This window comes from Atractosteus spatula, unplaced genomic scaffold (assembly GCF_055471065.1).
Source record: "Atractosteus spatula isolate fAtrSpa1 unplaced genomic scaffold, fAtrSpa1.hap1 Scaffold_172, whole genome shotgun sequence".
Lineage (NCBI taxonomy): Eukaryota > Metazoa > Chordata > Actinopteri > Semionotiformes > Lepisosteidae > Atractosteus > Atractosteus spatula.
In genome coordinates, this window is record NW_028296733.1 from 32,967 (window position 1) to 52,764 (window position 19,798).

General features: G+C 55.0%; 1 protein-coding gene across 1 annotated transcript in view; it reads right to left on the reverse strand.

Moving 5' to 3' along the window:
• Positions 1–979: 979 nt before the first annotated feature.
• Positions 980–19,798, reverse strand: part of LOC148809075 (uncharacterized) — a gene marked incomplete at its 5' end in the record, with an annotated part of 40,835 nt that continues 22,016 nt past the window's right edge. Inside the window, 8 exons of the mRNA XM_088909322.1 lie at positions 980–1,923; positions 8,607–8,779; positions 8,858–8,966; positions 16,454–16,662; positions 16,953–17,076; positions 17,498–17,586; positions 17,661–17,789; positions 18,235–18,396. Of these exons, the coding sequence (XP_088765448.1) occupies positions 1,734–1,923; positions 8,607–8,779; positions 8,858–8,966; positions 16,454–16,662; positions 16,953–17,076; positions 17,498–17,586; positions 17,661–17,789; positions 18,235–18,396 (1,185 nt within the window). The remainder of the gene's footprint in view (positions 1,924–8,606; positions 8,780–8,857; positions 8,967–16,453; positions 16,663–16,952; positions 17,077–17,497; positions 17,587–17,660; positions 17,790–18,234; positions 18,397–19,798) is intronic.

Here is a 19,798-nt window from a genome sequence, read left to right on the forward strand (position 1 = left end):
TCAGGGTGTCAGTGTATGTGTGTGTGTGTGAGGGTCAGGGTGTCAGTGTATGTGTGTGTCTGTGTGTGAGGGTCAGGGTGTCTGTGTGTCTGTGTGTGAGGGTCAGGGTGTCAGTGTATGTATGAGGGTCAGGGTGTGTGAGTGTGTGAGGGTCAGGGGGTCAGTGTGTGTGAGTGTGTGAGGGTCAGGGTGTGAGGGGGTCAGTGTGTGTGTGAGGGGGTCAGGGTGTCTGTGAATATGAGTGTGTGTGTGTGGGGGTCAGGTTGTCTGTGTGTGGGTGTCTGTGTGTGTGAGGGTCAGGGTGTCAGTGTATGTGTGTGTGAGGGTCAGGGTGTCAGTGTATGTGTGTGTGTGTGAGGGTCAGGGTGTCAGTGTGTGTGTCTGTGTGTGAGGGTCAGGGTGTCAGTGTATGTATGAGGGTCAGGGTGTGTGAGTGTGTGAGGGTCAGGGGGTCAGTGTGTGTGAGTGTGTGAGGGTCAGGGTATGTGAGGGTGTCAGTGTGTGTGTGAGGGGGTCAGGGTGTCTGTGAATATGAGTGTCTGTGTGTGTGTGTGTGTGAGGGTCAGGGTGTCAGTGTATGTGTGTGTGGGTCAGGGTGTGTGTCAGGGTCAGGGTGTGTGTATGTGAGTGTGTGAGAGTGTGTGTCAGGGTCAGGGTGTGTTTATGTGAGTGTGTGAGAGTGTGTGTCAGGGTCAGGGTGTGTTTATGTGAGTGTGTGAGAGTGTGTGTCAGGGTCAGGGTGTGTGTATGTGAGTGTGTGAGAGTGTGTGTCAGGGTCAGGGTGTGTTTATGTGAGTGTGTGAGAGTGTGTGTCAGGGTCAGGGTGTGTGTATGTGAGTGTGTGAGAGTGTGTGTCAGGGTCAGGGTGTGTTTATGTGAGTGTGTGAGAGTGTGTGTCAGGGTCAGGGTGTGTGTATGTGAGTGTGTGAGAGTGTGTGTATGTGAGTGTTATGGTTTCCATTAACGACTGGAGCCCAGATGAGTTTCAAACCCAGTTTATATTAAAACTCTCTTGCCAGCGTCAGAGATCAAGGAACAGACAGTGAAACCACATGAGAACCACGTCTCACACAAACAACCGCAGCTCAAACTGCCCCCAGTGAGGGAGAGGGGCAGCGCAGAGCACGGACCCCCACGATTCTCCCAGACCTGTTTAATTCCTCTTCACAACAGCAGGGTAGAAGCACAGAAGATGTCTTTCAACAGTGATGATGATGAAGATACAGAATTATCATGCAATAGCGGACAATGTCCTTGGTATCAGCTCAGACGATCAAACAGTAAAGTTCTCGAGCTGAGCGGCTCCATTCTTCAAGATTCACCTGTCTGTCTGTCTGCAGTCAGTCCTCTGTCTGTCTGCAGAGTCAGTCCTCTGTCTGTCTGTCCGTCTGCAGTCAGTCCTCTGTCTGTCTGCAGAGTCAGTCCTCTGTCTGTCTGAAGAGTCCGTCCTCTGTCTGTCTGTCCGTCTGCAGTCAGTCCTCTGTCTGTCTGTCCGTCTGCAGTCAGTCCTCTGTCTGTCTGTCCGTCTGCAGAGTCAGTCCTCTGTCTGTCTGTCTGTCCGTCTGCAGTCAGTCCTCTGTCTGTCTGTCTGCAGAGACAGTCCTCTGTCTGTCTGTCTGCAGAGACAGTCCTCTGTCTGTCTGTCCGTCTGCAGTCAGTCCTCTGTCTGTCTGTCCGTCTGCAGTCAGTCCTCTGTCTGTCCGTCCAGAGGACAGTCCAGCAGCACACAGCGGTCAGTCCAGTCCGCTCTGGTCAGTCAGGCTGTAGGGAGGGGGGGGGCCCAGGCTGTCCTCGGGGCTGGTGGGCTGCTCCGGGCCGGGGGGGACAGAGAGGGGGCGGTCCTCGGAGTCGGAGGTGTCCAGGGAGAGGTCGTCCAGCAGGGAGCGGCGGGAGGGCAGGACAGGGACGGCCAGCGGGGTGCGTCTGCAGGACAGAGAGAGGGGTCAGTGTGGGAAAGATCCGCAACACTGACCCCGGCCACGGACCACAGAGCACAGAACACCCCGACACCGCCTCACAGCCCGTATCCCCACACTCACACCTCCTCACAGCCCGTACCCCAACACCCTAGTACCCCACGCCACCACACAGCCCGTACCCCCACACTCACACCTCCTCACAGCCCGTACCCCAACGCCCTAGTACCCCACGCCACCACACAGCCCGTACCCCCACACTCACACCTCCTCACAGCCCGTACCCCAACACCCTAGTACCCCACACCACCACACAGCCCGTACCCCCACACTCACACCTCCTCACAGCCCGTACCCCAACACCCTAGTACCCCACGCCACCACACAGCCCGTACCCCCACACTCACAGCCCGTACCCCAACGCCCTAGTACCCCACGCCACCACACAGCCCGTACCCCCACACTCACACCTCCTCACAGCCCGTACCCCAACACCCTAGTACCCCACGCCACCACACAGCCCGTACCCCCACACTCACACCTCCTCACAGCCCGTACCCCAACACCCTTGTACCCCACACCACCACACAGCCCGTACCCCCACACTCATATCTCCTCACAGCCCGTACCCCAACACCCTAGTACCCCACACCACCACACAGCCCGTACCCCCACACTCACACCTCCTCACAGCCCGTACCCCAACACCCTAGTACCCCACGCCACCACACAGCCCGTACCCCCACACTCACAGCCCGTACCCCAACGCCCTAGTACCCCACACCACCACACAGCCCGTACCCCCACACTCACACCCCGTCTCACAGCCCGTACCCCAACACCCTAGTACCCCACACCACCACACAGACCGTACCCCCACACTCACACCCCGTCTCACAGCCCGTACCCCAACGCCCTAGTACCCCACACCACCACACAGCCCGTACCCCCACACTCACACCCCGTCTCACAGCCCATACCCAAACACCCTAGTACCCCACAAACTGTACCACCACACAGTCTGTACCTCTATATTCTCTCCCCAAAACCTGCACCCCCACACTACCACACAGCCTGTACCCCCACATTCTCCCCACAATGTGCACCCCCATACTACCACACAGCCTGTACTCCCACACAGTACCCCAACACCCTCCCTCTCCACAGCTTGTACCCCCACATTCTCTCTCATGGCCAGTACCCCCATACTGCCACACAGCCCAAACCCCCACATTCTCTCTCATGGCCAGTACACTACCACCTCCTCACAACCTGTACCCCAACACCCTATTACCCCAGAACCTGTAACCCCACTCTCACACCTCCTCACAACCCATACCCCACAGCCTGTACCCCTACATTGCCACACAGCCCGTACCCCCACACTCACAACCCTTACCCCAATGGCCTAGTACCCCACAACCTGTACCCCCAAACAGCCACACAGCCCATACCCCCAAACTCAAACCTCCCCACAACCTGTAACCCCACACTTCCAAACAACCCGTACCCCCACACTAACACCTCCTCACAACCCAGACCCCAACACCCTATCACCCCACAAAACGTACCACCACACTGCCACAAAGCCCATACCCCCATATTCTTCCCCACAATGTGAACCCGCACACTACCACACAGCCTGTACCCCCACATTCTCCCTCACAACGTGCACCCCCACAATGACCATACCCCCACATCCTCTCCCTCCCAACGGACGGTACCCCCACATTCACCTTCCTCGTCGCCCGTACCCCCACATGCCTGTCTACATGCCCCACAGCTTGTACCTCTTTACTACCACATTCTGAACCCCCCACATTCTTCCCCACACCTGTACCCCCACACAACCACTCAGCCTGGCCTGTACCCCCACATTCTCCCCCACAATGTGCACCCCCACACTGCCACACAGCTGTACCCCCACATTCTCCACCACAACGTGCACCCCCACACTGCTACACAGCCTAACCCCACCCTCTCCCTCCCAACGGACAGAACCCCAACACTCACCTTCCTCATCGCCCATATCCCCACATTCCCTCTCCCAACAACATGCACCCCCACACGCTCCCTCCACACAGCCCTACCCCCACAACGTGCACCCCCATACTACCACACAGCCTGTACCCCCAACACTACCATAAAGCCCATACCCCTACATTCAGCATCACACAGTCCATACCCCCACATTCTTCCCCACAATGTACACCCCAACACTGCCACACAGCCTGTAACCCCAACACTACCACACAGACTGTACCCCCACAATCTTCCCCACAACGTACACCCCCATACTGCCACACAGCCTGTACCCCCACATTCGCCCCACAATCTGGACTCCCATCCTACCACATATCCTGTACCCCCACATACCCCTCCACAACGTGCACCCCCACACGCTCCCTCCCCACAGCCTGTACCCCCAACACTGCCACACAGCCTGAACCCCCATTCTCCCCACAACCTGTACCCCCACATTCTCCCCCACAACGTGCAACCCCCACGCTGCCACACAGCCTGTACCCCCACATTACTCCACAGCCTACAACCCCACCCTCTCCCTCCCAACGGACGGTACCCCAACACTCACCTTCCTCGTCGCCCGTACCCCCACATTCTCTCCCCACAATGTGCACCCCCACACGCTCCCTTCACACAGCCCATACCCCCACATTCTCCCCACAACGTGCACCCCCATACTGCCACACAGCCTGTACCCCCAACACTGCCATAAAGCCCATACCCCCACATTCAGTGTCACACAGTCCATACCCCCACATTCTTCCCCACAATGTGCACCCCAACACTGCCACACAGCCTGTACCCCCACATTCTCCCCAGAACGTGCACCCCCACACAGCCTGGATCCCCACATTCTCCCCCACAACGTGCACCCCCACACGCTCCCTCCCCAGAGCCTGTACCCCCACGCTACCACACAGCCCAAACCCCAACATTCTCCCCACAACCTGTACCCCCACATTCTCCCCCACACCTGTACCCCCACACAGCCTGTACCCCCACATTCTCCCCCACAACATGCACCCCCCATGCTGCCACACAGCCTGTACCCCCACATTACCCCACAGCCTACAACCCCACCCTCTCCCTCCCAACAGACGGTACCCCAACACTCACCTTCCTCGTCGCCCGTACCCCCACATTCTTCCCCACACCTGTACCCCCACAGCCTGTACCCCCACACTACCACACAACCTGTACCCCCACATTCTCCCCCACAACGTGTACCCCCCACACTGCCACACACCCTGTTACCCCCACATTCTCTCCCCACAACCTGTACCCCCACATTCTCCCCCACAACGTGCAACCCCACACACTCCCTCCACACAGCCCATACCCCCACATTCTCCCCACAACATGCACCCCCATACTGCCACACAGCCTGTACCCCCAACAGTGCCATACAGCCCATACCCCCACATTCTCTCCCCACAACCTGTACCCCCACACTGCCAAACAACCTGTACCCCCACATTCTTCCCCACACCTGTACCCCCACAAAGCCTGGACCCCCACATCCTCCCCCACAACGTGCACCCCCACACACTCCCTCCCCACAACCTGTACCCCCACATTCTCCCCCACAACGTGCACCCCCCACGCTGCCACACAGCCTGTACCCCCCACATTACTCCACAGCCTACAACCCCATCCTCTCCCTCCCAACGGACGGTACCCCAACACTCACCTTCCTCGTCGCCCGTACCCCCACATTCTCACCCAACAACGTGAACCCCCACACGCTCCCTCCACACAGCCCATACCCCCACATTCTCCCCACAATGTGCACCCCCATACTGCCACACAGCCTGTACCCCAACACTGCCATACAGCCCATACCCCCAGATTCTCCCCACAACATGAACCCCCATACTACCACACAGCCTGTACCCCCAACACTGCCATAAAGCCCATACCCCTACATTCAGCATCACAGTCCATACCCCCACATTCGTCCCCACAACATGGGCCCCCACACTGCCACACAGCCTGTACCCCCACATTCTCCCCACAATGTGCACCCCTACACTACCACACAGCCTGTTACCCCCACATTCTCCCCCACACCTGTACCCCCACACAGCCTATACCCCCACAACGTGCACCCCCCACGCTGCCACACAGCCTGGACCCCCACATTACCCCACAGCCTACAACCCCATCCTCTCCCTCCCAACGGACGGTACCCCAACACTCACCTTCCTCGTCACCCGTACCCCCACATTCTCTCCCCACAACGTGCACCCCCACATTCTCTCCCAAAAACATAACCCCATTCTACCACAGAGCCTGTACCCCCACAATCTCCCCACAGACCTTCCCCCACACGCTCCCCACAACATGCACCCCCATACTACCACAGAGCCTGTACCCCCAACACTGCCATACAGCCCATACCCCCACATTTTGCGCCACACAGTCCATACTCCAACATTCTTCCCCACAACGTGCACCCCCACACTGCCACACAGCCTGTACCCCCACATTCTCCCCACAGCCTACAACCCCACCCTCTCCCTCCCAACAGACGGTACCCCAACACCCACCTTCTTCGTTGCCCATACCCCCACAACACGCACCCCCACATGCTCCCTCCACACAGACTGTACCCCCACAACCTGTACCCCCACACTGCCACACTACCACACAGCCTGTACCCCCACACTGCCACACAGCCTGTACCCCCACATTCTCCACCACAATGTGCACCCCCACATTCTCCCCACAACCTGTACCCCCACATTATCCCCACAGCCTACAACCCCACCCTCTCCCTCCCAATGGACGGTACCCCAACACTCACCTTCCTCGTTGCCCGTACCCCAACATTCTCCCCACAACGTGCACCCCCAACACTACCACACAGCACATACCCCCACATTCTCCCCCACAATGTGCACCTCCACACTACCACACAGCCCGAACCCCCACATTCTCCCCACAACCTGTACCCCAACACTACCACACAGCCTGTACTCCCACATTCTCCCCACAACCTGTACCCCCACACTGCCAAACAACCTGTCCCCTCACATTCTCCCCCACACCTGTACCCCCACACAGCCTGTACTCCCACAACGTGCACCCCCCATGCTGCCACACAGCCCTACCCCCACATTACCCCACAGCCTACAACCCCACCCTCTCCCTCCCAACGGACGGTACCCCAACACTCACCTTCCTCGTCGCCCGTATCCCCACATTCTCTCCCCACAACGTGCACCCCCACATTCTCTCCCAAAAACATATAACCCCATTCTACCACACAGCCTGTACCCCCACAATCTCCCCACAGACCTTCCCTCACACGCTCCCCACAACATGCACCCCCATACTACCACAGAGCCTGTACCCCCAACACTGCCATACAGCCCATACCCCCACATTTTGCACCACACAGTCCATACTCCCACATTCTTCCCCACAACGTGCACCCCCACACTGCCACACAGCCTGTACCCCCACATTCTCCCCACAGCCTACAACCCCACCCTCTCCCTCCCACCAGACAGTACCCCAACACCCACTTTCCTCGATGCCCATACCCCCACATTCTTCTCTCCCCACAACACGCACCCCCACATGCTCCCTCCACACAGACTGTACCCCCACATTCTCTCCCCACAACCTGTACCCCCACACTGCCACACTACCACACAGCCTGTACCCCCACATTCTCCACCACAATGTGCACCCCGACACTGCCACACAGCCTGTACTCCCACATTATCCCCACAGCCTACAACCCCACCCTCTCCCTCCCAATGGACGGTACCCCAACACTCACCTTCCTCGTTGCCCATACCCCAACATTCTCCCCACAACGTGCACCCCTATACGCTCCCTCCACACAGCCCATACCCCCACATTCCCCCCCACAATGTACACCTCCACACTACCACACAGCCCAAACCCCCACATTCTCCCCCCAACCTGTACCCCAACACTACCACACAGCCTGTACTCCCACATTCTCCCCACAACCTGTACCCCCACACTACCCAGGTCAGCTCCCTGCTCTGTGTACCTCAGCTGGCTGCGCAGGGCTGTCGGCTCCCTGCTCTGTGTACCTCAGCTGGCTGCGCAGGGCTGTCGGCTCCCTGCTCTGTGTACCTCAGCTGGCTGTCGGCTCCCTGCTCTGTGTACCTCAGCTGGCTGCGCAGGGCTGTCGGCTCCCTGCTCTGTGTACCTCAGCTGGCTGCGCAGGGCTGTCGGCTCCCTGCTCTGTGTACCTCAGCTGGCTGCGCAGGGCTGTCGGCTCCCTGCTCTGTGTACCTCAGCTGGCTGCGCAGGGCTGTCAGCTCCCTGCTCTGTGTACCTCAGCTGGCTGCGCAGGGCTGTCGGCTCCCTGCTCTGTGTACCTCAGCTGGCTGCGCAGGGCTGTCGGCTCCCTGCTCTGTGTACCTCAGCTGGCTGCGCAGGGCTGTCAGCTCCCTGCTCTGTGTACCTCAGCTGGCTGCGCAGGGCTGTCGGCTCCCTGCTCTGTGTACCTCAGCTGGCTGCGCAGGGCTGTCGGCTCCCTGCTCTGTGTACCTCAGCTGGCTGCGCAGGGCTGTCGGCTCCCTGCTCTGTGTACCTCAGCTGGCTGCGCAGGGCTGTCGGCTCCCTGCTCTGTGTACCTCAGCTGGCTGCGCAGGGCTGTCGGCTCCCTGCTCTGTGTACCTCAGCTGGCTGCGCAGGGCTGTCAGCTCCCTGCTCATGCTCTCAGTGCTGTCGCTCAGGTCCTCCAGCTCTCTCTGCAGTTTCCTGCGGGAGGCGTTGGAACGCGACGCCTCCTCCTCCACCTCCTCCAGCTGCCTCTTCAACTGGCGCAGCCGAGCCATCGCCTTGTCCAGCTGGAGACAGGGAGAGAGCGAGTCAGGGCAGAGCCGCAGCTGTGTCTGCTGTGACTGAAGGCGTTCAGGAAGACGGACCTGCTCCCGGTACTGGTCAGCGTGACGCCTCTCGTCCTCCACCTGCATCACCACCTCCTTCAGCCTCTTCTCCGTCTTCCGCACCAGCTTGGCAGCGATAGCGCGCTCTCTGACAACACAGAGCCGACAGGAGTCACAGACAGCAGTGTCACTGTAACACCACTCACACTCCCTCATCCTAGAGACTATAGAGTCACAGACAGCAGTGTCACTGTAACACCACTCACACTCCCTCATCCTAGAGACTCTATAGAGTCACAGACAGCAGTATCACTGTAACACCACTCACACTCCCTCATCCTATAGACTCTATAGAGTCACAGACAGCAGTATCACTGTAACAACACTCACACTCCCTCATCCTAGAGACTCTATAGTCACAGACAGCAGGATCACTGTAACACCACTCACACTCCCTCATCCTAGAGACTCTATAATCACAGACAGCAGTATCACTGTAACACCACTCACACTCCCTCATCCTATAGACTCTATAGAGTCACAGACAGCAGTATCACTGTAACAACACTCACACACCCTCATCCTGGAGACTCTATAGAGTCACAGACAGCAGTATCACTGTAATACCACTCACATTCCCTCATCCTGGAGACTCTATAGGGTCACAGACAGCAGTATCACTGTAACAACACTCACACACCCTCATCCTAGAGACTCTATAGAGTCACAGACAGCAGTATCACTGTAACACCACTCACATTCCCTCATCCTGGAGACTCTATAGAGTCACAGACAGCAGTATCACTGTAACAACACTCACACTCCCTCATCCTAGAGACTCTATAGTCACAGACAGCAGTATCACTGTAACACCACTCACACTCCCTCATCCTAGAGACTCTATAGAGTCACAGACAGCAGTATCACTGTAACACCACTCACATTCCCTCATCCTGGAGACTCTATAGAGTCACAGACAGCAGTATCACTGTAACAACACTCACACTCCCTCATCCTAGAGACTCTATAGTCACAGACAGCAGTATCACTGTAACACCACTCACACTCGCTCATCCTAGAGACTCTATAGAGTCACAGACAGCAGGATCACTGTAACACCACTCACACTCCCTCATCCTGGAGACTCTATAGAGTCACAGACAGCAGTGACACTGTAACAACACTCACACTCCCTCATCCTATAGACTCTATAGAGTCACAGACAGCAGGATCACTGTAACACCACTCACACTCCCTCATCCTATAGACTCTATAGAGTGACAGACAGCAGTATCACTGTAACACCACTCACACTCCCTCATCCTATAGACTCTATAGAGTCACAGACAGCAGTATCACTGTAACACTCACACTCCCTCATCCTAGAGACTCTATAGAGTCACAGACAGCAGTGACACTGTAACAACACTCACACTCCCTCATCCTAGAGACTCTATAGAGTCACAGACAGCAGTGACACTGTAACAACACTCAGACTCCCTCATCCTATAGACTATAGAGTCACAGACAGCAGTATCACTGTAACACCACTCACACTCCCTCATCCTAGAGACTCTATAGAGTCACAGACAGCAGTGACACTGTAACACCACTCACACTCCCTCATCCTATAGACTCTATAGAGTCACAGACAGCAGTATCACTGTAACACCACTCACACTCCCTCATCCTATAGACTCTATAGAGTCACAGACAGCAGGATCACTGTAACACCACTCACACTCCCTCATCCTAGAGACTCTATAGAGTCACAGACAGCAGGATCACTGTAACACCACTCACACTCCCTCATCCTATAGACTCTATAGAGTCACAGACAGCAGTATCACTGTAACACCACTCACACTCCCTCATCCTATAGACTATAGAGTCACAGACAGCAGTATCACTGTAACACCACTCACACTCCCTCATCCTAGAGACTCTGTAGAGTCACAGACAGCAGTATCACTTAACACCACTCACACTCCCTCATCCTATAGACTCTATAGAGTCACAGACAGCAGTATCACTGTAACAACACTCAAACTTTCTTAAAAGAATGACACCAATTGCACAGGACTGAACATCACTCTTCTGGGGAGGATGAGGCTGTACAGTCGGTTAGCTGCACATGAATCACGCACATTGGAATGAAGCAGAACCCAGTGTTGCAACAGCACGTCTCAACACTGGACAGCATGAACTCTCAGTCGCTCTCGGTACAGCCGTGTTTGCACTGCTAGATCTGCAGCTCCCACATTCCTGCAGCAGTCTGTCCCTCTTTTCCTCGACACCTGAAGAGGCTCCGCGAACTTCCCTTCCTCCACACGAATGGCTTTTCGCTGTGAACCTTGGAGTCCTAGCACTGCGTTTGGCGTCCCTGTCTGTTTCCCCTCGCCTCTGTCCTTCACTGCTGTGTGCTCGTCTTCCTCCCGGACAGGTGCTGGAGAGGCGCGGCTCTGCGGTTTGGCAGGAAGGGGGTTTCCAGCGCAGCGTCTCCTGAAGGGCTCCGCTTCCTCCAGCTGACACGAGGACAGCGACCGCGTTTCCCTCCACTCTCCGTCTCGACCCCTCTGGGGTCAATGGGCTCTCTGGGCTCCAGGGCGGGACACTGGTCCCTTTCTGTTCTTGTTCGAGCAACAACACACAACGCAACCCAAACACAAGGGCATCGAACACACCAAAACACACGGCCTGGCATCACGTCCGCCCACTGCAGCCCGCGGCTGGCACGCCGGGCAGGATGTCAGGTACGTACTGGGTCCGCAGGGAGGCGGCGTGTGGAACAGCTCAGCCAAGCCCCTCGCTGTGCAGAGATTTAAGATCGACACAGGCGCTGCGAGAGCAGCCCTGACGCCACACAACACTTATCCTGGTTCTGTCCTGCTGTAAAATCCTTCTGCACCGATTCGCAAACTTGGGTAAGAAAAGAGGCCAATGCCGATATTGCTTTCAGAGAAACCGACGTTATGTGAACCTCCAATCCCACTGGAAATAGTACGGAAATATTTTTTGAAGTCGACTGAAATTGTACTTGCGCGCTACTGCAGACACACAGCGGACTGATCGGGGAAGAGTCACATGCTGGAACATTTTAAAATGGAGGTCTAGGTGTAGTGACAGACGATTTCGAAATGTAAAAACATGAAAGCGATTCGGACTTTCCCTTTATTCACGCTGTTTAAACGTTTTTCTTAAAGACGAGGCTGAAGGTGGCTTCTCGCTCGCGGTTGTGTTCCGCCTCAAACGCGCTGCTGGGGTGTCATGTGGCCTCTCGCCTGCAGGCGGCGCTGCTCCTCTTCGGTCCGTTTTAAATGTCCTAATCCGGGTGGATGACTCACCAGATCCCCAGTAAAGGGGAATATGTTAGTGAATAGCGACTGTCCCAATGGCATTTTTGTAAGGAACACGTTTAAAAACACTCGAAAACCAATGTTCAAAACTCACAGTAACACAAACGGGACAGGTACAGAGAAGACCTGCATCAGGACAGCGAACTGCAGCTCACAGCGATTCGTTATCGTCTTACTGTGATGCCTGTCCTGATGCAGGTCTTCTCTGTACCTGTCCTCACATGCCGTGTTCAGAGGGTTATATTTAAAAACCGGTGCAGTCCAACACGCAGAGAGGGCCGTGAAGTCACGTTTCCTTTGTCTTTTTGCCTCGCTGTCCAACATGCCCGTTTGTGTTACTGTGAGTTTTGAACATTGGTTTTCGAGTGTTTTTAAACGTGTTCCTTACAAAAATGCCATTGGGACAGTCGCTATTCACTAACATATTCCCCTTTACTGGGGATCTGGTGAGTCATCCACCCGGATTAGGACATTTAAAACGGACCGAAGAGGAGCAGCGCCGCCTGCAGGCGAGAGGCCACATGACACCCCAGCAGCGCGTTTGAGGCGGAACACAACCGCGAGCGAGAAGCCACCTTCAGCCCCGCGTCAGGAAGAGCATGTGTATCGTAATACGTAGCCCGACGGTGTTATTGATATGTTATTTGTACTCTTGTTTGTATTATAGTTCCTTTTGTTGTGCAAATCAAGTTAAAAAATTGTTCAAACATGAGTATCCCGGTGGAGAAGGAAGCTGCAGGCTCACCCGGCTCGCCGAAGGAACAGCCATCTCGCCCCAGCCGTGCGGACGAGGCGTCAGCACAGCGCCGAAGACACGCAGCACTGCAGCGCAGGCTCCGACACCCCTTTTATCTACTTCCTGTACCAAACACGCCTGCCTGTCTCCCCACAGCGCCCCCAGTGGGAGATAAACTGCTCAAGCGAATCACAGGAACTGAGCACGAGTCGCTCACCCTGCAATTATAATAATGATAATTATAATAATAATAATAATAATAATTGCTTACACTTATATAGCGCTTTTCTGGACACTCCACTCAAAGCGCTTTACAGGTAATGGGGATCCCCTCCACCGCCACCAGTGTGCAGCCCCACCTGGATGATGCTCCAGTCCGCTCCCCACACACCAGCTCTCAGTGGGGAGGAGAGCAGAGTGATGAGGCCAGTTCAGAGAGGGGGGTTATTAGGAGGCCATGATGGGTAAAGGCGAGGGGGAACTTTGGTCAGGACACTGGGGTAACACCCCTACTCCTCTCGAGAGACGCCCTGGGATTGTTTATGACCACAGAGAGTCAGGACCTTGGTTTTACATCTCATCCAAAGGACGGTGCCTGTTTACAGTGTAGTGTCCCCGTCACTGTACTGGGGCATTAGGAGCCACCTGGACTGCAGGGTGAGCGCCCCCTGCTGGCCCCACTAACACCTCTAACAGCAACCTTAGTTTTTCCCAGGAGTCTTCCCTCCAGGTACTGACCAGGCTCACCCCTGCTGAGCTCCAGTGGGCTGCTACAGACTCATCCTATAGACTCTATAGTCACAGACAGCAGTTTCACTGTAACAACACTCACACTCCCTCATCCTATAGACTCTATAGAGTCACAGACAGCAGTATCACTGTAACACCACTCACACTCCCTCATCCTATAGACTATAGAGTCACAGACAGCAGTATCACTGTAACACCACTCACACTCCCTCATCCTATAGACTCTATAGAGTCACAGACAGCAGTATCACTGTAACAACACTCACACTCCCTCATCCTAGAGACTCTATAGACACAGACAGCAGTATCACTGTAACACCACTCACACTCCCTCATCCTATAGACTCTATAGAGTCACAGACAGCAGTATCACTGTAACACCACTCACACTCCCTCATCCTATAGACTCTATAGAGTCACAGACAGCAGTATCACTGTAACACCACTCACACTCCCTCATCCTAGAGACTCTATAGAGTCACAGACAGCAGTATCACTGTAACACCACTCACACTCCCTCATCCTAGAGACTCTATAGTCACAGACAGCAGTATCAGTGTAACAACACTCACACTCCCTCATCCTATAGACTCTATAGAGTCACAGACAGCAGTATCACTGTAACAACACTCACACTCCCTCATCCTATAGACTATAGAGTCACAGACAGCAGTATCACTGTAACACCACTCACACTCCCTTATCCTATAGACTATAGAGTCACAGACAGCAGTATCACTGTAACACCACTCACACTCCCTCATCCTATAGACTCTATAGAGTCACAGACAGCAGTATCACTGTAACAACACTCACACTCCCTCATCCTAGAGACTCTATAGACACAGACAGCAGTATCACTGTAACACCACTCACACTCCCTCATCCTATAGACTCTATAGAGTCACAGACAGCAGTATCACTGTAACACCACTCACACTCCCTCATCCTAGAGACTCTATAGAGTCACAGACAGCAGTATCACTGTAACACCACTCACACTCCCTCATCCTAGAGACTCTATAGTCACAGACAGCAGTATCAGTGTAACAACACTCACACTCCCTCATCCTATAGACTCTATAGAGTCACAGACAGCAGTATCACTGTAACACCACTCACACTCCCTCATCCTATAGACTCTATAGAGTCACAGACAGCAGTGTCACTGTAACACCACTCACACTCCCTCATCCTAGAGACTCTATAGAGTCACGGACAGCAGGATCACTGTAACACCACTCACACTCCCTCATCCTAGAGACTCTATAGAGTCACAGACAGCAGTATCACTGTAACACCACTCACACTCCCTCATCCTATAGACTCTATAGAGTCACAGACAGCAGAGTCACTGTAACAACACTCACACTCCCTCATCCTATAGACTATAGAGTCACAGACAGCAGTATCACTGTAACACCACTCACACTCCCTCATCCTATAGACTCTATAGAGTCACAGACAGCAGTATCACTGTAACACCACTCACACTCCCTCATCCTATAGACTATAGAGTCACAGACAGCAGTATCACTGTAACACCACTCACACTCCCTCATCCTATAGACTATAGAGTCACAGACAGCAGTATCACTGTAACACCACTCACACTCCCTCATCCTATAGACTCTATAGAGTCACAGACAGCAGTGTCACTGTAACACCACTCACACTCCCTCATCCTAGAGACTCTATAGAGTCACGGACAGCAGGATCACTGTAACACCACTCACACTCCCTCATCCTAGAGACTCTATAGAGTCACAGACAGCAGTATCACTGTAACACCACTCACACTCCCTCATCCTAGAGACTCTATAGAGTCACAGACAGCAGTATCACTGTAACACCACTCACACTGCCTCATCCTAGAGACTATATAGAGTCACAGACAGCAGGATCACTGTAACAACACTCACACTCCCTCATCCTAGAGACTCTATAGAGTCACAGACAGCAGTATCACTGTAACACCACTCACACTCCCTCATCCTAGAGACACTATAGAGTCACAGACAGCAGTATCACTAACAACACTCACACTCCCTCATCCTATAGACTCTATAGAGTCACAGACAGCAGTATCACTGTAACACCACTCACACTCCCTCATCCTAGAGACTCTATAGAGTCACAGACAGCAGTATCACTGTAACAACACTCACACTCCCTCATCCTAGAGACTCTATAGAGTCACAGACAGCAGTATCACTGTAACAACACTCACACTCCCTCATCCTAGAGACTCTATAGAGTCACAGACAGCAGTATCACTGTAACACCACCCACACTCCCTCATCCTATAGACTCTATAGAGTCACAGACAGCAGTATCACTGTAACACCACTCACACTCCCTCATCCTATAGACTCTATAGAGTCACAGACAGCAGTATCACTAACAACACTCACACTCCCTCATCCTAGAGACTCTATAGAGTCACAGACAGCAGTATCACTGTAACACCACTCACACTCCCTCATCCTAGAGACTCTATAGAGTCACAGACAGCAGTATCACTGTAACAACACTCACACTCCCTCATCCTATAGACTCTATAGAGTCACAGACAGCAGTATCACTGTAACACCACTCACACTCCCTCATCCTATAGACTCTATAGAGTCACAGACAGCAGTATCACTGTAACACCACTCACACTCCCTCATCCTATAGACTCTATAGAGTCACAGACAGCAGTATCACTGTAACACCACTCACACTCCCTCATCCTAGAGACTCTATAGTTGCAGATCTACAGTACTTGACTCATGTTTGTACACGACTCACTGCCTCTCCTGCTCCAGCTGCTCCTCCAGGGTCTCGATCTTGGCCTCCAGGGCGGCGACGCTGAGCTTGTAGCGACCCCTGACGGACCCCTCCAGCTCTGCCAGCCGGGCCTTCAGCTCCTTGTTCTGCCTCTCCAGTGTCTCGCGCGCCGTCTCACTCTTCTGCGCCAGGGTGCGCTCGCCAGCCAGCTGAACCGTCAGCGTCTCCAGCTGGGACACAAGCAGGGACAGCATGCTACACCTGGACAGCACACCTGTGTGTCTCTCCTGGACAGCACACCTGTGTGAGTCTGTACCTGCAGTGCTGTCTGTCTGTACAGCACACCTGTGTGTCTGTACCTGCAGTGCTGTCTGTCTGTACAGCACACCTGTGTGAGTCTGTACCTGCAGTGCTGTCTGTCTGTACAGCACACCTGTGTGAGTCTCTACCTGCAGTGCTGTCTGTCTGTACAGCACACCTGTGTGTCTCCCCTGTACAGCACACCTGTGTGAGTCTGTACCTGCAGTGCTGTCTTCCTCTGTCTCTCGCTCAGCAGCTCGTTGTTGCTCTGCTCCTCCTCCAGCTCCTCCTCCAGCTGAGCCACTCTGGCCTCCATCCTGCGCTTCTCATCAAACAGAGCCGACCTGAGAAAGAGGGAGATTAACACCGACTGACCACCTGGACAACTGGACAGGGGAGTCTGAACTCAGAGCTGCGCAGACAGGCAACACTGACTGGACACTACAGCACAGTGACACTGACTGACTGAATGGAGACTACAGCACAGAGACACTGGCTGACTGGACACTACAGCACAGTGACACTGACTGACTGGACACTACAGCACAGAGACACTGGCTGACTGGCTGGACACTACAGCACAGTGACCCTGACTGACTGACTGGACACTACAGCACAGTGACACTGACTGACTGGACACTACAGCACAGAGACACTGACTGACTGACTGGACACTACAGCACAGAGACACTGACTGACTGGACACTACAGCACAGTGACACTGACTGACTGGACACTGCAGTCCAGTAGGTGCTGGGGACTCACTTGCCAGTGGAGCTGTTGACCATCTCGTCGGCCAGCTCGTCTCTCTCCTGCTGCGCCTGCCTCCTCATTCTCTCTGCCGTAGCGAGGTCCTGAGGGGGTACAGAGAGGGCTCAGCGCGGGCTGGTCAGTGTGCCCACCCCCTCCGCACGGCCGCCGGACTCACCTCGGTCACCTGCAGCAGCTCCGCCTCCAGGGCCAGCAGGCGCTTCTCACTGTCCTTCGACTGGGCGGTGATCTCGTCCCGCGCCAGTCTGGCCTCGTCCAGCTCGTGGAGCAGCTCCTTCATCTGGGCCTGAGAGCCACGGACAGCCACATCAGAGCCCAGCAGGACCCAGGAACCCACACCAGAGCCGGCAGAACCCAGAGCCCAAAACCAGAGCCCGGCAGGACCCAGGAACCTCCAACGAGTCTGTAAACTAATGATCTCCCATTGCCACAGCAGGGTGTCTCGCTCAAGGGTACAGCAGCAGTGTCTCTCCTGGGATTCGAACCCACAACCCTGCAGTCAGAGGTACAGAGACCTACTGCCGGCTCTCGTTTGGTTCTGCCTGACCTATCAAACAAGGCAGTACTAGACGATTGCTGCTGCTCCCAGCAGGACACCAGGGATACAGTTGAGGCGGTGGTGGGGGGGGGGAGATACGCCCCAGAGAGTAAAGGGTGAACCCGACTGAGCCAGCAGGGCCTGGCACCAGCGCAAACTGGTGACCCCAGCACCGGCCCGGGGGCGGGGTTACCTGCAGCTTGCGCTGCTGGCGCTGAGCCTCCTCCTTCCCGCGATTGGCCGCCTCGATCTGCGCCTCCGCCTCCTGCAGCTCCGCCTCCAGCTGCTTCCTCCCGGCGGCGGCCTGAGCCCTCTGGGAGCGCTCCTCCTCCAGCTGCAGCTCCAGCTCCCTGAGCTGAGACACAGCATGGCTGGGCATGAGCTCTCTCTCCTCTCTGCACCTGTGTGCTGATCTCTCTCCTCTCTCTGCACCTGTGTGCTGATCTCTCTCCTCTCTCTGCACCTGTGTGCTGATCGCTCTCCTCTCTCTGCACCTGTGTGCTGATCTCTCTCCTCTCTGCACCTGTGTGCTGATCGCTCTCCTCTCTCTGTACCTGTTTGTTGATCTCTCTCTCCTCTCTCTGCACCTGTGTGCTGATCTCTCTCTCCTCTCTCTGCACCTGTGTGCTGATCTTTCTCCTCTCTGCACCTGTGTGCTGATCTCTCTCCTCTCTGCACCTGTGTGTTGATCGCTCTCCTCTCTGCACCTGTGTGCTGATCTCTCTCTCCTCTCTCTGCACCTGTGTGCTGATCTCTCTCCTCTCTCTGCACCTGTGTGCGGATCGCTCTCCTCTCTCTGCACCTGTGTGCTGATCTCTCTCCTCTCTGCACCTGTGTGCTGATCGCTCTTCTCTCTCTGCACCTGTGTGCTGATTGCTCTCCTCTCTCTGCACCTGTGTGCTGATCTCTCTCCTCTCTGCACCTGTGTGCTGATCGCTCTCCTCTCTGCACCTGTGTGCTGATCTCTCTCTCCTCTCTCTGCACCTGTATGCTGATCTCTCTCCTCTCTCTGCACCTGTGTGCTGATCGCTCTCCTCTCTCTGCACCTGTGTGATGATCGCTCTCCTCTCTCTGCACCTGTGTGCTGATCTCTCTCCTCTCTGCACCTGTGTGCTGATCGCTCTCCTCTCTCTGCACCTGTGTGCTGATCGCTCTCCTCTCTGCACCTGTGTGCTGATCGCTCTCCTCTCTGTACCTGTTTGTTGATCTCTCTCTCCTCTCTCTGCACCTGTGTGCTGATCTCTCTCTCCTCTCTCTGCACCTGTGTGCTGATCTCTCTCCTCTCTCTGCACCTGTGTGCTGATCTCTCTCTCCTCTCTCTGCACCTGTGTGCTGGTCTCTCTCCTCTCTCTGTACCTGTGTGCTGATCTCTCTCTCCTCTCTCTGTACCTGTGTGCTGATCACTCTCCTCTCTCTGTACCTGTTTGTTGAGTGCTCTCCTCTCTCTGCACCTGTGTGCTGATCTCTCTCCTCTCTCTGTACCTGTTTGTTGAGTGCTCTCCTCTCTCTGTACCTGTGTGCTGATTGCTCTCCTCTCTCTGTACCTGTTTGTTGATCTCTCTCTCCTCTCTCTGCACCTGTGTGCTGATCTCTCTCTCCTCTCTCTGCACCTGTGTGCTGATCTCTCTCCTCTCTCTGTACCTGTGTGCTGATCTCTCTCTCCTCTCTCTGCACCTGTGTGCTGATCGCTCTCCTCTCTCTGCACCTGTGTGCTGATCTCTCTCCTCTCTGCACCTGTGTGCTGATCGCTCTCCTCT